The 20,789-nt window shown below is 43.4% G+C and overlaps 1 protein-coding gene across 10 annotated transcripts in view; it reads right to left on the minus strand.

Moving 5' to 3' along the window:
* LOC124718930 (programmed cell death 6-interacting protein) overlaps positions 1–20,789 on the minus strand; it is a 147,802-nt gene that overhangs the window by 54,508 nt on the left and 72,505 nt on the right. For all 10 annotated transcript variants that reach the window (XM_047244590.1, XM_047244589.1, XM_047244586.1 and 7 more), the window contains exons 9-11: positions 14,874–15,060; positions 11,799–11,960; positions 9,398–9,544 (exon numbers count right to left, since the gene is read on the minus strand). In XM_047244590.1, the coding sequence (XP_047100546.1) occupies positions 9,398–9,544; positions 11,799–11,960; positions 14,874–15,060 (496 nt within the window). The remainder of the gene's footprint in view (positions 1–9,397; positions 9,545–11,798; positions 11,961–14,873; positions 15,061–20,789) is intronic.

The raw sequence follows: 20,789 nt of genomic DNA on the forward strand, positions 1-20,789 counted from the left end.
GTTTAAAATTTTGTAGTACCGTGAACTCCAAAATTTTCTACCTCGGTAACTGACTTTCTGGAACATCAAAATATATCGATTTACAGTAATATCATTTACCGTAGACATATAGTATAACCCCACCTTTACGTTCCTCCAATTAACATTTTCCCGCTGTTTACGACATTTTTTATAGTTCTCTACCAATTTCCTGCATTTACAATGTAATAACGCACCCGATTTTGGGTCAACATATTTATAATTTTCGCGCGCTTTAAGCATTACGAAAAAATGTTTGTGGAGGAAAAAATTACTCTAGCAAGATGTCGGTTGTCCAGTAGTGTTTACAAATACTACGTGGTTAAGTTTCTTGACACCAGGGCACTCTACTCGGCGGATTTGAACCGGTAAACATGTAAAAGTTGGAACAATTCGTGCCGCATCTCGTGCCGCTGGCAAGCTCTACTCGGCGTTGAGGCCGATGGGGGTAATTAGGTTCCTTCCGATAAAGATCTCGTGACCGATCACAACCATTCCCAAACTGTCTCTACTGCGCAAACGCAATTTCGTGATCGTCGTGACCGTAATGACACCTTCCTCGAACCGTATTTAGTGTCTTCCAACATTTGGCCACTTGTAGTGCTAGTTGGCCCCGTCATTCACTTTGTGTCGCTCAAATGTTTTTAGTTTAAACACAGCAGTGGTTACATATGTTTTTCATGCCGAGCAAAAAGTGTATCGAGAAATTATTCTCGTTGTCACGTGTAGTATTTATGTACGCATTTTTTGTGATGTTACGCAAGCCGACAATGTGAGTGATAGTTTGCACGTGTGTAGTTTTCCACGTAACAGAGGTGGCACAGTACCTGATAACCTCAGAAAGACGACTGTAGTGCAAGAGACATAGAATAACACATATTTGGACGTTATTTTAAACATTTTTCTCTTTATATACATATCTAATAATAAATACTGCTTAAATTCTGTTTCAAGAAAGGATATAGTTACTACAGTGAGACCTCGCTTCTACACTTTTCCAGGGACTTCAAAAAAAATTGTGTAAAACGGGGGAAAATGTAAAATGAGGGAAATAAGATATTAAGCTGTAAAAGTTGCGTATAGGACACCCCCCTGGACTTTATGTATGACATATGTACATAACAGGCATCAAAAGACTTGTCAGTGACTTGTTTATTACCTAATTAAAACCGCTAATGTAACTGGAACAGATAACTGTCTGGGAAGTAGGAACGTTTCACTCAATTTCATATGTCATCATCTATGTCTTCGAAAGCCTAAAGCTGCCATTCATTATTTAAATAATGAAATACTACACTAGTTACATATTTTTTCACGTTTAGCACTACGCATTGAGAGAATTTTTTTCTCGTCGTCAAGTGCAAATATGTACATAAGTATTTTGTGTGGTCTTTGAATATGTGTTACATTCGGAATATTTTCCCGCGACCTGTTAGAAATAGATTCGTTTCAGCAGTTGCACCAGATGACAGGTGTTGCCGCGCTTGTGCAGCTACAATGACGCAGGAAGCCCGTACGTTCGTACGTGTAAAACATTAAAAGATCTTACATTATGCCATAAAAGAAACAAGACATTAGAGAATACTCCAAGAGCATGGGGATTTTAAGAACCATACTAAAACGCATAATTCGGCTTAAAGTGCACATTCGTACGTCCAGATTCAGATATAAATTTTCTTGGAGTACCAGTACCGTATTACCTCATGTTTGGTTCTTTATTATGGCATAATAACGTACGTGCTAGAAGATGAAAACGTGAACTTGAAATGCAGCAAACAGGTGAAACTAGCCAATAGTGTGGATTAAACACTTCGTTTCAAATAAATTGACCTCAGCTGGAAAGATTAATAAAAGAGTACAAACAACGCGTTTTCCGCGCTACTCCCAGAATAGAACTTTAGCGGTTGCTAGCCGGGGATCGTTCAACTGGTCCTTAGTAGTGCAGTGGTCTGGCCAAAAATTTTCTGTCAAAATTTCATTTTCTTGGATACACGGAGAAGACAATACGTAATCTTTGTTGCCTGTTATTCGTGTTAGTCGTTTATGTCCACTCTGGTAGTCTGAATCTATGGAATTCGCTAGTAATTATAACAATGCTGATCATTTGCGAACCCAGCCAACCACATATACAGCGATTGTCATTCACCCTTTCGGCTTTATTCGCTCAGCTCGTAAAGACCTGTGTAACATTACGAGTCAAGACAGCTGTAACGGAACTTGAATAGCGTAAAGTTATCGTTAAAAACGCACGCCGCGCAATTTGTTACGATTTGCTCGGTCATAATAGTGGTAACATGCTTTTGAATACAATTAAAATATAACGGCGATACCTGTTTAGCGTTATTGGAAATAATATGTAATAAATTAATGAGTAAGGTAGCCGATCCTATAAGAAGAGGTAAAATTGGGCATATTAAGGTGTTTTGCTTTATATCGACTAAGCCGATGATACGGCGTCTTTTTTTCCGTATACTCTTAACAAGTAAAGAAGTGCTAATTGTGCGTTGTGAAAAATATAGGGGCGAATTTTAAATAGCTACAGTGTATAATCAGACTAACAAATGGACATTCAGTTACGCGAAATAGCGGACAGTGAAGTGTGGACATTAAATTGAGTACACCTACAGGGCGGTCAATTCCGGGATAAGTCTATTTGCATCTCACGAGGGACGCGGTATTGAGACCAGTTTTTTTTTTAATTATATCACGGAGAGCGGGCTTCAATTTACAAAAAGGAGAAAAGCTGTGTCATTATCATTGACTGTTGGTGTTAAGCAACCAAAACTGTTCATCAAAGGGTTTCGGTGAATGAGTGGTGAATGCGAAATGAAACTGTGAACGAAGTTATGTTAAATAAAGCAGAAGAGACAAGACAGTTTGGTCGTATCTGTTATTATTCCATAAACCGTAACACGTACTCTCGTTGTACGAAGCCTTTATAGACGATCGTATGACAATTTGCTTTGAAGGGAACTCGTTACGAGTTCAGTTTTGGGGACCTGGTCAACAGGGGATAGTTCGTAGATCTTAACTACTGCAGCTATTCTGGAATCAGGTGCTACCATGACCGTTGTGTGTTGTCAATGGCTTAAGGTCATCATATCTCATGCTCTAAGATCGACGTGACTTTCCTCTTGGTATAACGGTGTCCCACGGTAACCACGACAACGCCGACAGCGAAGGAAGATACGGTAGACCTGGTCCCCTTTTGTCTGCAGGAAAGTTTATTTCTAGATGCGACGGGGATGGAAAGTAAGCCTATTTTTGTTTTAACTCTAACTTTTTCAGTGTGTTAGTTTTTTAACAACTTTCAACTAATGTGCTTCTGACTACGAACAAAAGCCAACAAAAGTCAAAGATTACAAGACAAAGACTTCATTATTTATTAAAACCTTTGTCACGGGAAACGAATTTCATTTAAAACGTGAAATTTTAGCTGTAATTGGATTATGAACTTTAATGTATTTACAGATTGAAACATTAGAACATACACAAAGAAAAATATTACCGGACACACAACTGTGCCAAAGTTGAACCTTTTATAAAGTTAGCTCTAAAGGGAGCAGCTAAGTCCAAAATCCACAAACAGCACTGGCGAGTCTAATCCAAAGCGACTGTCGGTTTGGGAGCGTGTGTGCCAAACCTGCCTGGCAGTGTTCCAGATACGACCAGACATTTCTTCTGGGAATGCACACAAACAAAGTAGGTACGAGACCCAGAAGCCATTCCTCAGGAGTAAAAATGTAATTCGTGACAAGGAAACACAAAATTTAAACATTTCAGCATTAATGTTAAAAAAGTACATATTACAGGAAAATGGTTCGTGTTCCTTACATCTGCACGTGTAGCATTCTCACGTACGATGGCAACAAAAATGCCTTTAAATCTACCTGCTCCCCATTCGTCTGATAACACACCGTGCTCCCTAAATCCCACCACGAATGCAGAGAAGGAAGGAGTCCGAGTTATACACTGGCTCGCAGGAGCAGCCGCTGCCGGCTGCCGGTGACAAACTACGGTCCCGATCTCATTCACACTCTTAATTCTGGGACGACTTCCAGATCACGTTTCGCCCCAAAACTTTACAGAGCAGTTCGCAGGCACAATAAACGCCATTTTTCACGCTACAAGTAAATTTGGCAAAAGTGTATCCGAGATGTTTGGGCAAAAAATGAAATGAAATGAACATACGGCACTGTCGGCCGGGAGGCCCCATGCGGGGAAGTTCGGCCGCCGTATCGCAAGTTCTTTTTAGTTGACGCCACTTCAGCGACTTGCTTGTGTCAATGATGATGAAATGATGACGAAGAACACACGACACCCAGTCGTCACGAGGCCGACCCCACCAGGAATCGAACCCGGGACCCCGTGCGCGTGAAGCGAGGACACTAGAAGACAACGAGCTGCGGACATGTTTGGGCAAAATGTGCAAATAACTGCCACAATATGTCAGTCAACACGAGCTTAACATAGTGTTTACGTGGGACGAGAGAACAAAGAATGTGGTTAAAAGATGTGATGCCTACGAGTTGAAAATGTTTGCAAAACTGTAATATTTGTTAGGAAAATAGCATTAACTGAGATTACACAGAGAAAATAAAGGAATGCTATTGAGTTCAGAGGAACATTGTATAAATCTGCACCTGTTCATAAGACTGGTAAAAGCTAAAGACACCATTTGAAATGTTACAGTAATAGTAATATCAATTCTGGAAAAGAAGTCCAGCAATTACCTTCCAATTGGCAAAATTTGTCCGAACACTGTCAAAAGCTCTTAAGATGAGATGTAGGGCTCAGTTTTGCTTTACTTGTCCCTACATTTCTCTGGAGCCCAAACTGATCTTCCCTGATGCGAGCTTCTACCAGTTTCCATTCGTCCGTAAATAATTAATGTCAATTTTTCGCAAACGTGCCTTACGAAGCTAATGGTTAGGTATTATTCAAACCTCTCAGCACCTGCCTTCTTTGGTACTGGAATTACTACAGTGATCTTTAAGTTTGAGCATATTCTGTCCGTCTCATATCTCTCGCAGCGAGTGGAATAATTTTGTTCTGATCGGGTGTACTGAGAACCTCAAAGTGCTAAAGTTTTGCCTTCGACCACACACTATGGCAACTTTTTACAATTGTAAGTATAATTTCGCCAAAAACAGATGTTACATTTTCAGGTACCTAATAACTAGTTAACAGATTGTACAAGTGATTCCTGGAATTATGCAAATATGTTCTGCCCTATTTTGCTAACTACAAATAAATTCCAGAGTTACTTTGTTGTGACAGTGACTTTGAACTGAAATTCTCTCTCACGTCCAATCACAAATAACTGCAGACAAAAAAATACGTGAGTTGGAAGTACGGCCACATTTCCAGCAGCAACAGGGAGAAGTAATACAATTAGATACATACTGTCGCACTGAGAGGGACACACGTGGGTAGCAACCTTCTTCATCTCCCAGTACCTACTGCAATCTACGTCGTCCTTAATCTGCTTAGAGTATTCATCTCTTGGTCTCCCTCTACGATTTTTACCCTCCACACTGCCCTCCAATGCTAAATTTGTGATCCCTTGATGCCTCAGAACATGTCCTACCAACCGATCCCTTCTTCCAGTCAAGTTGTGCCACAAACTTCTCTTCTCCCCAACCCTATTCAATGCCTCCTCATTTAGTCTTCAGCATTCTTCTGTAGCACCACATTTTGAAAGCTTCTATTCTCTTCTTGTCCAAACTATTTATTGTCGAAATGCTTTCCTTGCCATTGCCAGTCTACATTTTATATCCTCTCTACTTCGACCATCATCAGTTATTTTGCTACCCAAATAGCAAAACTTCTTTACTACTTTAACTGACTCATTCCCTAATCTAATTCCCTCAGCATCACCTGACTTAATTCGACTACATTCCATTATCCTCGTTTTGCTTTTGTTGATGTTGATCTTATATCCTCCTTTCAAGACACTATCCATTCCGTTCATCTGCTCTTCCAAGTCCTTTGCTGTCTCTGACAGAATTACAATGTCATCGGCGAACCTCAATGTTTTTATTTCTTCTCCATGGATTTTAATATCTACTCCACATTTTCCTTTTTTTCCTTTACTGGTTGCTCAATATACAGATAGAATAACATCGGGGAGAGGCTACAACCCTGTCTCACTCCCTTCCCAACCACTGCTTCCCTTTCACGCCCCTCGACTCATAACTGCCATCTGGTTTCTGTACAAATTGTAAATAGCCTTTCGCTCCCTGTATTTTACCCCTGCCATCTTTAGAATTTGAAAGAGGGTATTCCAGTCAACATTGTCAAAAGCTTTCTGAGGGTATTTCGCCTGTCTCATACATCTTGCTCACCAGATGGTAGAGTTTTGTCAGGACTGGCTCTCCCAAGGCCGTCAGTAGTTCTAATGGAATGTTGTCTACTCCCGGGGCCTTGTTTCGACTCAGGTCTTTCAGTGCTCTGTCAAACTCTTCACGCAGTGTCATATCTCCCATTTCATCTTCATCTACATCCTCTTCCATTTCTATAATATTGTCCTCAAGTACTCCGCCCTTGTATAGACCTTCTATATACTCTCTCCACCTTTCTGCTTTCTCTTCTTTGTTTGGAACTGGGTTTCCATCTGAACTCTTGATATTCATACAAGTGGCTCTCTTTTCTCCAAAGGTCTCTTTAATTTTCCTGTAGGCAGTATCTATCTTACCCCTGGTGAGATAAGCCTCTACATCCTTACATTTGTCCTCTAGCCATCCCTGCTTAGCCATTTTGCACTTCCTGTCGATCTCATTTTTGAGACGTTTGTATTCCTTTTTGCCTGCTTCATTTACTGCATTTTTATATTTTCTCCTTTCATCAATTAAATTCAATATTTTTTCTGTTACCCAAGGATTTCTACTAGCCCTTGTCTTTTTACCTACTTCATCCTCTGCTGCCTCCACTACTTCGTCCCTCAAAGCTACCCATTCTTCTTCTACTGTATTTCTTTCCCCCATTCCTGTCAATTGTTTCCTTATGCTCTCCCTGAAACTGTGTACAACCTCTGGTTTACTCAGTTTATCCAGGTCCCATCTCCTTAAATTCCCACCTTTTTGCGGTTTCTTCCGTTTTAATCTACAATTCATAACCAATAGATTGTGGTCAGAGTCCACATCTGCCCCTGGAAATGTCTTACAATTTAAAACCTGGGTCCTAAATCTCTGTCTTACCATTATATAATCTATCTGATACCTTTTAGTATCTCCAGGGCTCTTCCGTGTATACAACCTTCTTTTATGATTCTTGAACCAAGTGTTAGCTATGATTAAGCTGTGCTCTGTGCAAAATTCTACCAGGCGGCTTCCTCTTTCATTTCTTCCCCCCAATCCATATTCACCTACTATGTTTCCTTCTCTCCATTTTCCTACTCTTGAATTCCAGTCACCCATGACTATTAAATTTTCGTCTCCCTTCACTACCTGAATAATCAGAGCTAGTTGGCATATAAACTTGTACTACTGTAGTAGGTGTGGGCTTCGTATCTATCTTGGCCACAATAATGCGTTCACTATGCTGTTTGTAGTAGCTTACCCGCATTCCTATTTTCCTATTCATTATTAAACCTACTCCTGCATTACCCCTATTGGACTTTGTGTTTATAACCCTGTAGTCACCTGACCAGAAGTCTTGTTCCTCCTGCCGCCGAACTTCACTAATTCCCACTATATCTAACTTTAACCTATCCATTTCCCTTTTTAAATTTTCTAACCTACCTGCCCGATTAATAGATCTGACATTCCACGCTCCGATCCATAGAACGCCAGTTTTTTTTTCTCCTGATAACGACATCCTCTCGAGTAGTCCCCGCCTGGAGATCCGAATGGGGGACTATTTTACCTCCGGAATATTTTACCCAAGAGGACGGCATCATCATTTAACCATACAGTAAAGCTGCATGCCCTCGGGAAAAATTACTACTGAAAAAGCAGCTGCCCTCTTCAGGAACCACACGTTTGTCTGACCTCTCAACAGATACCCCTCCGTTGTGGTTGCAACTACGGTACGGCTATCTGTATTGCTGAGGCACGCAAGCCTCCCCACCAAAGGCAAGGTCCATGGTTCATGGTTCATGGGAGGGGGGGGGGGGGGGGGGGCGCACCACCACAATATCAGTTGGAAAACTATGCTACTATGAAAATGTACACTTAAGAAAAAAATAATGTCACAAGTTAATAATAATAGATGCAGAGAAAGGGAGTTCCTAAAAAGACCGATTTTCTATTTGGAGAAAAAACAACTTAAATGTCAACTTTATTTCTATTTGATAATTTAATTGTATTTCATTACAAGATGTGTAATGTACTATTCCTGTCTCCAATAAAGCCAATCCCAACAAACAGTTTCACAATTTGATTTATGTTGTTGCCAACACTGAACAAGTGTGAGGCGTATACAAGGCAGTGCATTAATAAAGTTTTGTCGTAAACAGCATCTAACACATATTGTATCTCCCCTTACCTATTTACTTTTTCTCAGTTTGTCAAATTCCTGCAACAGAACAATACCATCTGCACTCTCACAACTGCACTCGACCAACAGATACACTTTTTTGCAAACCTCAGCTTCCCGTTTGTCAACTGTTAATAGTCCGATTACTTTGAGAAAAAGGCATATCTCGTCGGCAATCGCAAACAACTCTTCGGCCTTTCAGTTGTTACAGTCGCACTTATTTTCAACGGTAAATTTTGGGCTTCTGTGAGCAGCAATACAGTAGAATCCTATTAGATCACTGGCAAAGATAATGAACATATGGCATTATGTACGTATTCGTGGATAACACTAATGGGCAATACGAAATGGGAGACTCAGGATTTGTTACGAGGGTTCCGGAAAATTATTTTATTTTTCACTGTTTCTTCGAATGAAACTTGTATCTTTCATTTGCGTAACTGTCAACCGTACAGTGGTTGGTCTAATTTAGGGTCGCTGTTAGGTAACTGACTTATTTTGCAGAATCAATATTACAGCTGCCTAATATCTGTGCAACTGCTCCCAACTACGACACAAAAGTGTTTGCAATACCTCTGTCTTTTCACAACTGATCTTTTGTGGAGACGTATAGCGAGTAGTGTATCGCTTCCTATTTTCTCCGCAACGGGTTCACTTACGACACTAGCCATTTCAGGAGACGTGTAAAAAAAAAAAAAAAAAAAAAAAAAAAAAAAAAAAAAAAAAAAAAAAAAAAATCTAGAATTGTGTTCTGCATTAATAGAGTTCTCTCTACAGATCCACAGAAGACGGAAATCACATGCCAACATTAAGTTTCATTTTCATTGTAAACTTTAGATTACTCACAATACGCACTTAGCGGACAGACGGGACACGAGTGCCGTGTCTCCACCAGCCTCACCTGCTCGATGAGGACCCTGAGGCGGGCCGTCGCAGCCGAGCCGCCGGAGCCGCCGCCGCCTGCAGGGACGGCCGCCTTCAGCTCCGCCTCGCCACCTCCCAGCAGGGCGATCGACTGTCGGTGCGCCTCGAACTTGTCGCGCACCACCTGTGGACGATCCGAACGCTGTCAGTCACTACGGTACTTGTGACCGTGTAGCAAATAACTGCATTGAAAATTGATTTCCCCAAATTACAACACTACAACTGGACGTATCGGCGAGGCAAGTAGTTACCTGCACAGGGAGATATTCCAGTACTGCTTCTACACACATTTGAAACTGGAAACATTAATCCTAGTTTTTGGAACTGTCTGATCATTCCTCGGAGGAAAAAAGACACGGCTCAGGGAAAGCTGCGAAGGAGCAGACGAGGGGAAGCAGAGATCAGTGTTTTCCCCGTCTGTTGGCAATTCCAGGTACTATTTCCTCACACAATAAACGATATTTAGTAACAGAGTATTACTATACATCTGGTTCTAAGTTACTCACTGCTCACGAGTGAAGGAAATTATGGCCCATTTCTTGGTGAGATCTGTAGAATGTTGTTTAAATGTACTGAATGTAGTAGGGGTAGCCCCGAGATACTAATGACAGACTTGGATGTGTTCGACATGATGAGTACTATAGTTTGTAAAGGGCTATGGGGGGTGGGAGAGGGAGGAAATACACTTTTGGGAACGAGAATAATATAGCGACACAGCAAATGGTGGTGGAAAGTTTCTGATTTTTGGTCTAGTGAAACTGAGAAAGAGTGTGTTCGTGTGATGATATTATCTCAAACACTTAATAACAGCATATCAGGGGTCCAGCCTGTTAAAAGCAGGGGAGGAAGCCATACGGTTCAGTGAATAAAACCACATGGGACACAAGATATTAAAAACACCGTAAGTGCTGAAGATGTATGCACAACGCAGCCCTAGAAGCGACACTTCGTTACAGTAATTCAGTTTCAGCAATTATAGCTAGTGTAAAGACTACATTTCTTGCTCTGCAGTTTGGACATTTAAGAGTTTTGAACGGTTTCTGTGTACGACTGCGCTTCAAGTAATAGGAGATACTAAACAGAGGTCAGCACTTCGCTCCGCCAACAATTTATGAACCTCAATGTAAGAAAACCGAAGACAAATTTCTCATTTCAACTGTCGAGACTTATCAGATTGACGAAATTGATTCCGAACTTTGTGTTGAACACAATACGAAACTTAAAATAAAACCAGCGTTACAAATAAAATTTCAATTCGACAACTGCTATACCTCGTCTTTCTTGAGGAAGCAGAAAATGAGTAGTAACTGAACAGAATGAGAGACACACTAAAGCAGGGGCAGAGACAAAGTCTCTCCGTTTGGTGCAAAAAAGGCTTTATCTCGACATCAGTTTTGGTGTTCTGCTTACAAATTTTGATGTTTTTGCATTAATTTCAATGTTATTCTCTGACAGCTTATATCTCACTCATGATACATTGAGTGTTAACTCCCGATATGAGCCAGCAGTTAAATTCAGTATGTACGGCTCCAACCTGTGAGATCCAATAATTATGATGAGGTAAAAGAATCCAGAAAATGCTAAATTTTTGTAATTTTTCTTAAAAAGTTCACATTTTTCCAGCCGACATTGGCACACTCTTTAATGGAATTTTTGTGCTGCCTCCGTGCCTCCCTTACAGAGGAATATGTGAAGAAAATTGACAGTAAAGAGTGAAAAATCTATCACAGAGGAAAGGGGTGGAGCGAAGTAGCACGAGCAATTGTACGTCCAGAAAGCACACAGTGCTAGCGTGTGCACACACTTCCTTTCATACCTCGTGACACTTCAAATTGCACTTACCTCTACCCACCAAATGAAATGGCATTAACGGACTGGAACAGAAGTAAGGCTTCGGTGAGGCACAACAACAGAACTGTTAAAAACACAAATGTGATCGTTGCGAAAACACTGAAAATATTCCACGTGTTTTTGACTCCGACCGCTGCGGATACCAGTTAATAGGACAGGATTTCCACTCACAGGATAAAGTGTCTTAACAGTAACGGATAAAGGGATAATAACCACACGACGAGGTGCTCAGGTCCCTCGCCGGTTCCGAGAAGTTTTGACAAGGCAACTGCTCAACTTCTGCCGGTGGCAAATAGTGACTGCCGACGAGACGCCGGCAACTGCTCGCCGGCAGTCACCACCGGGCAGCTGTCTACGTGAAATCTGGTGGGACACTTGCAGTGTCCAAAGTGTAACTCCCACAGTATTAAAAGTCTCAAAAATCAAGTACGGGGCAATATCTGCGAACGGTAGGTGTCAATCTGTTACAGAATTGTGTTCGTATATATATAGACTCAGTTCCAGAAAAATGACACAGTACTCCTCACCTTGTCGGCGTTCTTAGCGTTGGAGAGGATCTCGCGGTACTTTGCGAGGTTCGCCTTGAAGGTCTCCGTGAGGCGCTCACTGGGCAGACGGGTCCACTGCTGGCCGAACTGCTTCCGCAGCTGGTCGTCCGACTCCTGCTCCTCGCGCAGCATCCGCTCTGCCTGTAGTACACGAAAGCGAGATCCGTAGGCTGGCGACAGTGAGGACTCTTCCGATTCGCACCGCCTCGGCGACAGAGATTACCGAAATCACACGCGACACCGTTAATCTCGTCACGAGTGGTGGGGGCAATCGAATCTTACCTGGAGAGGATAGCTGTGGACACACTGCCTACTTAGACAAACACTCTAATATTTCATTTCTGAGAATGGAAGAACCCACCTCTTTAATGTTCACATATCTGATGCAAAAGTGTGAATAATGCAACTCAAATGTTTAATTTACAGTCCACCAACTTCAAATAGGATATTTAGTTTTTCAATGAATAGTTTCTTAATGATAGCCATCGAGTATACAAATCAATCATTTCATTTCATAAAACGGTTTGTCATATTAGCTTATTTTACACCTCATTTATTTTCTGCTGAAAAGGCAGAGTCACACAACACAAGGCTACACAGTCGACTGTCACAACAATGTCAGTTAGATAGCCTACTTACGAAACGTGTAGCTACTTTAGTAAATAAACTGCCAGCCCTCGACTAAAATGTTATTCCACTCTCATTGACCTCTACCTGGAAAAAACAAAATCAGCGATGCTAAGGATGCTTTTGAATTTAAATAATCGAATAAATTTCACAAGCGTGCCACTGGTGGAAAACTCTTATAATTTTGCAATCTCTCTCATACTCCAGAAGGTGAGGTCCCACTCCGCACTGCGCAGCTGCTGCTTTTTGACCTAATTAAGTTCTCGGAGAACACAGGGTGAACCCGAACTACACCAACAAAAATCGGAGTTTTTTCAGGAATGTTTCCCAAGAATTTTGCTGTAAGGGACCTCAAACTCTATCAGCTCATTACAGAGAGACCGTGTTGTGGTCTTTCTCACGTTTTCTCAATGTGACAGTGTACTTCTGGCCATTACACCGAATTGTCTTTTCCGTTTTATACGGGGTACTTCGGCGACCGGACCAGCCGTCTCTTCGGGTGCCATTAGTTTTGCCATTACGTGTACTCACTGTCCAGTCTCCGAACAGGCATAACTACTGTCGGTCCGGTGCTGCTATTCACAGTCGAGTTCGATTCCCAGCGTACGCTGCACCCTTCGACGCTCCCATTTCTCAGGTCTCACGTCAGTATTTTGTAAAAGGCAAATTGTCTCTTCGTATTCTGACCGGACGTGATGGCCGGCAAGGTTTTAATAAACTGAGTTCCAAACGACGAGTGTTATTTAAAACGTAACTGCCATTCCTGTTCGTTAGGTTTTGTGACAGCTTTATTTTGTAGACTGTAACTGGGCCGTCATAGCAGTTTGGCATTTGCACCACAATACTCGTCTCTCCCTATTTTATTTCACGATTATATTCGAGGCAGTTTCGGCAACAGCTTATCTGCGCAGTCGTTTTAGTCCGACGTGTCACCGATTTTCTTTACACCTCTTCTCGACTGTTCCGACAGTCTTCCCCACAATAATGCGCCACATTCTCAAGAACACTAAGAGTTCCAAGAATGTCGAAACTCCGCCTGTAGCAATATAAAATTCGCGACGGGATTCGAAAAATAGAGCCGACTACTTTTCCTCCGTGTGGCGGTTAAGAGAAAAATGGACAGATCCGTAGATCAAAATGTATATAAAAAACCTACGCACACTAACCTGTACCTCCACATCTCGCACCGTCACTACCTGTCATGAAGAAATTCGGTACTAAAGACTCCGGAGCACGGAGATCGAACACCTTCAGGCAGTCAGACAGAGAGAGCCTCACCCGAGAATTACGACACCTACAAATAGCATTAGAAAGTGACGAGTTCTCAGATCTTTAAGCCGAACAGGCGGTTCGGTCAAAATTGAGAATGCCTAAGAAACAGATTAAAACAGACCGAGGAAGAGAAGCCGACAAACAGCTGAACCGATCGGCTGTCCCCGAGCACCGGCTAGAGTACAATGCCGGAATGAGATACGACAAAACAGGTACCGTGGTGCAAACGCCAAGTTGAAAGAACGGCACAAGGAGTCTATCGAAATAAAAATGTCACAAAACCTAACGGAGACTGCGGCTCCAATTTAAATAACGCCCAGGGCTCGGTACTCAATTTATTAAATGCCGATCGGCCGTCACGTCCACCAGAGACGCAATAACACTGAATTTGCATTCAACTTTGAAAAACGAAAGAGAAACCGAAAGGTGTAGATCGTGTCGGGAGTCGGACTCTCACGTACAGTGGCGAAAGTTGTGGCGTCTCGAGATGACGACTGGGTCAGTTGCCTTAAGACTGTGCATAAAACGGAAAGGACAACTCGGCGGAACACCCGGAAGCACACCGTCAATTGACTGTATTGTGTGGCATTTGAGTCTTACCCTCCACTTCTCTCTGTAACTGTAATACACTAAAGTTCTCTAAGAGACAGCAAATGTCAACTGTACACACTGCGTATCTTATTTGGAAACAAACTAATTCTATTCACTCACAGAACGTGTTGTCGATAACAGTAACGATGACTTTACTCTTTGCCTACAAGCTCGTATTCACAAGAGTTGTCCAATACGACCTCGTGTGGGGGTTCACCGAACACAATAGACGCTGTGCCCGTGACAGCAAAGCATCGTTCTTCTGCATCTGTTGGAGGATTATTGGATTACTGTGTTTAGTGTTATACATTCTGACGATTGTATATTGCAGGTTTTTCACTGGAGTTATTTAAGCAGAAACAAAGGTAATTGGGTTACAAACCAAATAAATCTTAAGAACATTACCATTCTGTAGTGGACCACCAGAGGCCGTGGCTCTCTTATACCACAATGTTCAGAACATACCCACACGAAACCTCAGAAAACCCCCCGAAACCCCAGCGGAGTTCGGGTTGACCCCTCACGCACTGCTCGAAGGAGGCACCGGTGCCGCCCGAGACCCACCTCGTCGAGCACCTCGGAGTTGCGGCCGAGCAGGGCGGGCAGCTCCGCGATCAGCTCTTCGATGTGGCGCAGGCCACCCGCCGCGCGCACCGCCGCCGCCTTCTCCCGCACCGACTGCGGCAGGGCGTCTCCCCCGCTGCCTTCCGCATCCTCCAGGGCCGCCGGCAGGTTCATCGAAGCCAGGACGCTGCGGGGCAATAATCGCATTAGGGGCCATGCCGGAGACACCTCTCTGCAGACACCGAACAGCTCGCAGAGAGCACACGCCCGCTTCTGCAGGAACGTTTGTAGAGACAGAATATCTGCGGAGTGAGCATTCGGACGCGCAGAACGGTATTTTTGCCCCCGGCGCGCTTCTCCGGTACGTGCCCGTGAAAAGGAAGTATTTTACTCCGTCTGAGTACTTCGGAGTTTCGGCCTTCGTGCAAAATGTAAACGGCACTGACAAAAATTGTGTGACATTCACCGTCCAGTGTCGGCAACGTGGGCCGTAATCTGTGCTCGCTCCGCAGAGATTCGTTCTCTGTGAGAAAATTAACAGCTGGACAGGCAGAGGACTGACAGAAATACACACAATAAATTGTGGAATTGAAAATTTATGCAAGGAGTGTGATGTCACTTATCACTCCAAAAAGTGGCGTATTGTAATGTCACGAAATTGTCGGTATTAGTTTTCGTATTCCTGCCTCTGCTGCAATCTCAGATAATGTTTGACTATTTTCTTACATATTTAATGTTTCCTTCCACAGAGATTTGATTTTTATTGTTACTTTTTACTTTGTGTGAGGTGAGTGAGTGCCACAGCCAGCTGGGGTTCATCTAGCACACAACACAGGCCGACCACTGTTGTGCTTGCTGTGGAGGCAAAACGTACTGAGAGGATATGCTCTGTGACACCTCACGGATACAGTTGCTCGTTTTACAATAGTTAACTGTTTTTCTTGCCTGGGAGTTTATCGGAATAGTAATAGCTATAATTAATCAGCCCTGTTTAGTGAGATGTATATATATAATTTATCAGCAGAGATAAGTGGCCTCCATTTCGTATCTTAGTGATGACAAAAAGTAATAAATTCTTTCGGAGTTCACTGTGTTTCCTCCTACTGAGCCTGGGGGTGTGAAGCGTTATAGTGTTCCCCTACATTTACCTCACCAACAAATGGCGGTCACAAACCGTAAGAGACGTAACGATTCGAGAGAGCACAACTGTCGAGTGGATTTATTACGTATTTTTGCGAGTGACAAGTCATCTCGAGGGGCGACGGGTCCCTGCAAAGAGTGGCAGTGATAGCATAAACTTAGCAAGTGGAAGTAAACGAACAGGTGTCTGTGCGAGCTACACGGAATGTCATCGCAGGTCGGGAAAGATCGACGACCTCAGAGTAGGTGCCACAGACGACAAAGTGGTGAGTGACTGAAGCAAACAAATGAACATATTCAAAATGTATTAATTATCTTATTATGTACCGAACTGCCAAGCTGACATTTGTAATCAGAGGTCAGATTTGAGAAGAATACTGTATGTGACGATCCCCAATTGAGACAGTGTGTGTGTGTGTGTGTGTGTGTGTGTGTGTGTGTGTGTGTGGGAGAGAAAATTGCACAACAAGGAGAAAGGGTACAGGCTGCAGCTTTAAGCACACCATGGAAAACATTAAATGAATTTTCTCCTGAATACAAGTCCATCAACTAGAGGGCAGGAACCTTATGACAACAAGGTGAGACACTGGTCACGGAAGAGTTTAGTGCAGCCATCCTGTTCGCATGTTCTACGGTAACAGGATTAATGGAGGTGCAGCTATTATAGTTCTGGAAGAATTGTGGTATTACAAGCCAAATATTGAGGATTTGATACGGCGCTTCGGGAAAGCGTATATGATGCTTGTGTTTATGGCCTATTGCCATAAGGTGTGCTCATTCGTACCACACAATTTGAGACAGAGAATGTACACGAAGTTGTGTTATCAATATTAGACCCTCAATATAACAATAATAAAGTCCTTCGCAGACGCACAGCTGTAGGCCACCCTAGAGAATTGTTTCACGGTTAAGGATGCGTCCAAAATTATAGGACAATACGTACATATTGCTACAAAGAGGAAAGAACAGTGATTATGTAAATGTAGTACGAGAACTAATCAAATAATGGAAACTCCAGGTACGAATATCGACAGTGTCTGCACAGATAGATTGCTACTTACTGTAAAGAAGACATATCAAGTTGCAGACAAGTAGAGTTATAAGACACTCACATGTAACTCTGACCACAGCCTTCGTCAGTAAAACACCCACACAGACGATTGCCAACTCCGGCATCTCGGGCCGGAGAGGTTAGACTTGGTAGTCACGTGTGCCTGAGGAGTGCTTTGTGTGTGTGTGTGTGTGTGTGTGTGTGTGTGTGTGTGTGTGTGTGTTACTGATGAAGGCTGTGGCCGAAAGCTGTACGTGAGCACCTTAACTGTGCCTGTCTGCAACTTGACATGTCTACTCTACAGCAACTAACAATCTGTCTTTTCTTACATTGTCAGTATGAGAATTGTGTGCATTGGAGACTTGAAAAGATATCTGAAGAATTATACGCAACAGGATGCCATTCTACACCGATACGACACAGGAAGAAGAATAATGCCACGGAACGAGATCACGTGCCTCTGTCGCGTCGGCCAGCAGTGAAAGCAGGTGCGGGCAGCAAATGCACGAACTGCCAGGGCGTTTACCGGCAGCTCGGAAGTCGCCCACTGGCCTCGGTAGCCCCCCTCCGGAGCCTCTTTCTCTGGAGTCTAGCATTACAACTCCAGACGAAACCGCCAAAGTCCCCCGATGACTCAATTCGCCAGCAGTCGCTGGAGACTGCGTCCGGAGCCGGCCGGGCTTCGTGTGCCAGATAGTGACGTCAACACAGACAGGTCTCCACTAATCCTGTTACCGTAGAGCATCAATACTAATTCTTAAAGCCTCGTGTCGGGATCAGGTACCAGGAATGCAAGCCTCGAGGATAATATCTGATATGGTCCCAATATAAATGTAAAAAATAAATCCAGCCTAACAATTGCTCAGTGGGGTTTAGGATTTTTGCATCAAATGGAATGGCTACAGGTGACGAAACATTATCGTCACTGCTGCTTGCGTTAAAAATGCAAATTGTCACGTAGGTCTCTGTCTGTGAAGGAGGAGACAGACTGTCGACGCCCCCGTGTTCTCCGTCGTATGCCATACGGGATCTACCGTCAGCCGAGACGACATCCCGCGAGTCGCAGGTTGAAGTTATGTAAATTGACGATGGCTATACATCTAGCAAAAATAGGCATTGGAAAACACATAAATAAAAATATTAATAACACAATAATATGAGAAAAGTATGAGGAGAAATGTAGAGGGTGTAGGGGGGGCAGGGGTGTGGTGGGGTTGGGGGGGGGGGGGAGGTGATGGAGAAAAACAACTAGTCAAGTATGTATTACACAGCCTGTACTTTCTAGCGCTTAGTGTTTGAAACTAATGGCTGATACAGGTACATAATTACAGTTTGGGAGGTGAGTCTCAGATACTGTCAGTTTGGCAGGGTCATTATGTTGCCGAACGACACGAAAGGTGGACAGTGACCGAATTGCAAACTGAGTGCACACGTGACAAACCTACCGACGACTAATATTTCTCGAGTGAGCTGCCATTTTGTTTCATTTAACTATAAGTTTAGTTCACAATTTGTTTTTCTATCATTTATTCACTTCTCTTTTATTCGAAACAGTGTTGAGTCAGACGAGTGATGCGAGCCCGACACGGGAAGCAAAACAGAGGAAGAAAAGCACGCTTCACAGCCAGGCACGCAAATTCGTGAGTTCGGCAAGTGACTACCCTGAGAAAGGAGAAATACGAGTCATTTCCTGTTACTCGGGATGTAAAGAGGGCTGCGACAGCTTCGAAAGTAAGCACAAATACTGTTGCACCGTTACGGAAAGAACAGTATGATACAGACTGTGGTGCAATAAGGCTGCGGACAGCAGGAAGGAAAGCGGACGTGGAGGAAGCAAGGGCAGGAGACGAGGCTAGGGCGCTCAGATTGGGCCACGAGTAAGGATTTCGAGCAGTGTCAATTTCACTACACGCGCACATTCGAGTCGCACCCTCACATCAATTACAAAAAACGGTACACTAAATTCCCGTAGGGCAGAGCAGCCGCGCTCTAAGTCGAGTGCACCCTCGCCACACCCGCACCGCACACGTCGACGACATGCGAAACGTCACCGGTCCCGTAATACATACAGACCGGGAAACTTAGTGTCGCGTGGGCTACAGTAGTTGCTGTGAGATATGACGAACTGGGACAGGAAAACCCGACCAACAGTGAGGTACTAGCACTTATTGCGACAGTGGACAAAACAGATGCAGTTCACTGCTCAGTCTCTTGTTGCACATTGTGGCACAAATTTAAAGCCACAAATTTTGCATTACTATCCAGACAGACAAGACGAGGGCGACAGAAGTACACTCGAATACGGGCGATATCCGCTCTCCCGCACCTCGAGGGGTACGGCTTACTCCGTGGCGATTCTACGACCTACCATTGCGGCAGCCACCGGGAGGGGTCACGTCACCGAATAGTAGATACGGAGGCTTCAGGAGGGCAGTACATGCTGCAGGGTAACGGTACAGAGTACAAGACTCGGCAAATGGTGGTAAATTTAGTCGGCGCGAGCAGACTGCAGTGCAGATCGATGAAGCGAGAATACCACGATACGGCACGAATAACGAGCTATCTTACACCAAATATGTAGCAGGCTCAGTGGCTCGAGATGCCACGTCGGTGACGTCAGGTGGATGCACTGACTCAGCTGTGTTCAACTGAGAGTCTGAAATGACGGAGACTAGTCTCTGTAAAATTAACAGAAATGTGCACTCTCGGGGACACAAGTTTGGCCCCTCAGGTGCAGCATCGGCCATAAGGCCTGTATTAAAAGAAAAGACCTTTTTCTGTAATCAGAAGGAGCAACGGAACGGTTCGTCCGCCCCTCCGTAGCATCCGTCCGACCTCCGTATTTCACAGGTCCCGTCGAGAAGAATGACATCCGGGGGTGTGTGGAACGAGGAGAGGTATACGTCGATATTAGACGGGGAAACCACAGCAACTATATCTGAACAGTGTACTGATAGTAAACAGTCACTGTACCATTTAATGCTGTCTGTGCTTACGACAGCTACACCCGATTGAGCAAAGTAGAAAGACAGCCACTGCTTTGCAGGAACCTGCTGCCTTCTCAGTTACACTAAAGGCTGCCATTTATCTGCTATCGAAACCTCAATACTCAGTCGATTACGCGAGAAAATATTTTCCTACACCTCCATCGAGCCGTGTTTACGGTACATTGCTATTTGCCGTACAGCTAACTGAAGTTTTCAATCCTCAAATCTAGATATTTGTATAACTTGTGGAAAGGACAACTCTTAAGGTATTCTTTTCACTTTCTTTCGGCTCATTACAGATTCCAAATTTCTCGGTTCACAACAGACGGGATCTCGTCGATGTCACGTCGTGACAGTATATTACTCCGTTCTGAGTCCTAGATGAGTACACAGTGTCTACGAGTAAATTATTTTTTTGCTTTTTACTGTGATCGTGCAAATCACAGTTCACTTGAAACTATTTTTTTTTTTGTCAGCAACAAAATCAATGAATGTGTAAATGTGTAGAGAGAGAGAGAGAGAGAGAGAGAGAGAGAGAGAGAGGGGAGAGAGAGAGAGAGAGAGAGAGAGAGAGAGAGAGAGAAACAAATTGAGATACTTAAAAAGGTGTCTGCAAGTTGTACAGTTATACGTGCACTGTTTTGTAACAGTCCACAAGTAGTAATTGTCAGTTGTACAACAGACAGATAAACCCTTCACAGACGTGCACATTCGCTCCGCATTACGACAGACGGGAGC

This window comes from Schistocerca piceifrons, chromosome 10, assembly GCF_021461385.2.
Source record: "Schistocerca piceifrons isolate TAMUIC-IGC-003096 chromosome 10, iqSchPice1.1, whole genome shotgun sequence".
In the NCBI taxonomy this organism is placed as follows: domain Eukaryota; kingdom Metazoa; phylum Arthropoda; class Insecta; order Orthoptera; family Acrididae; genus Schistocerca; species Schistocerca piceifrons.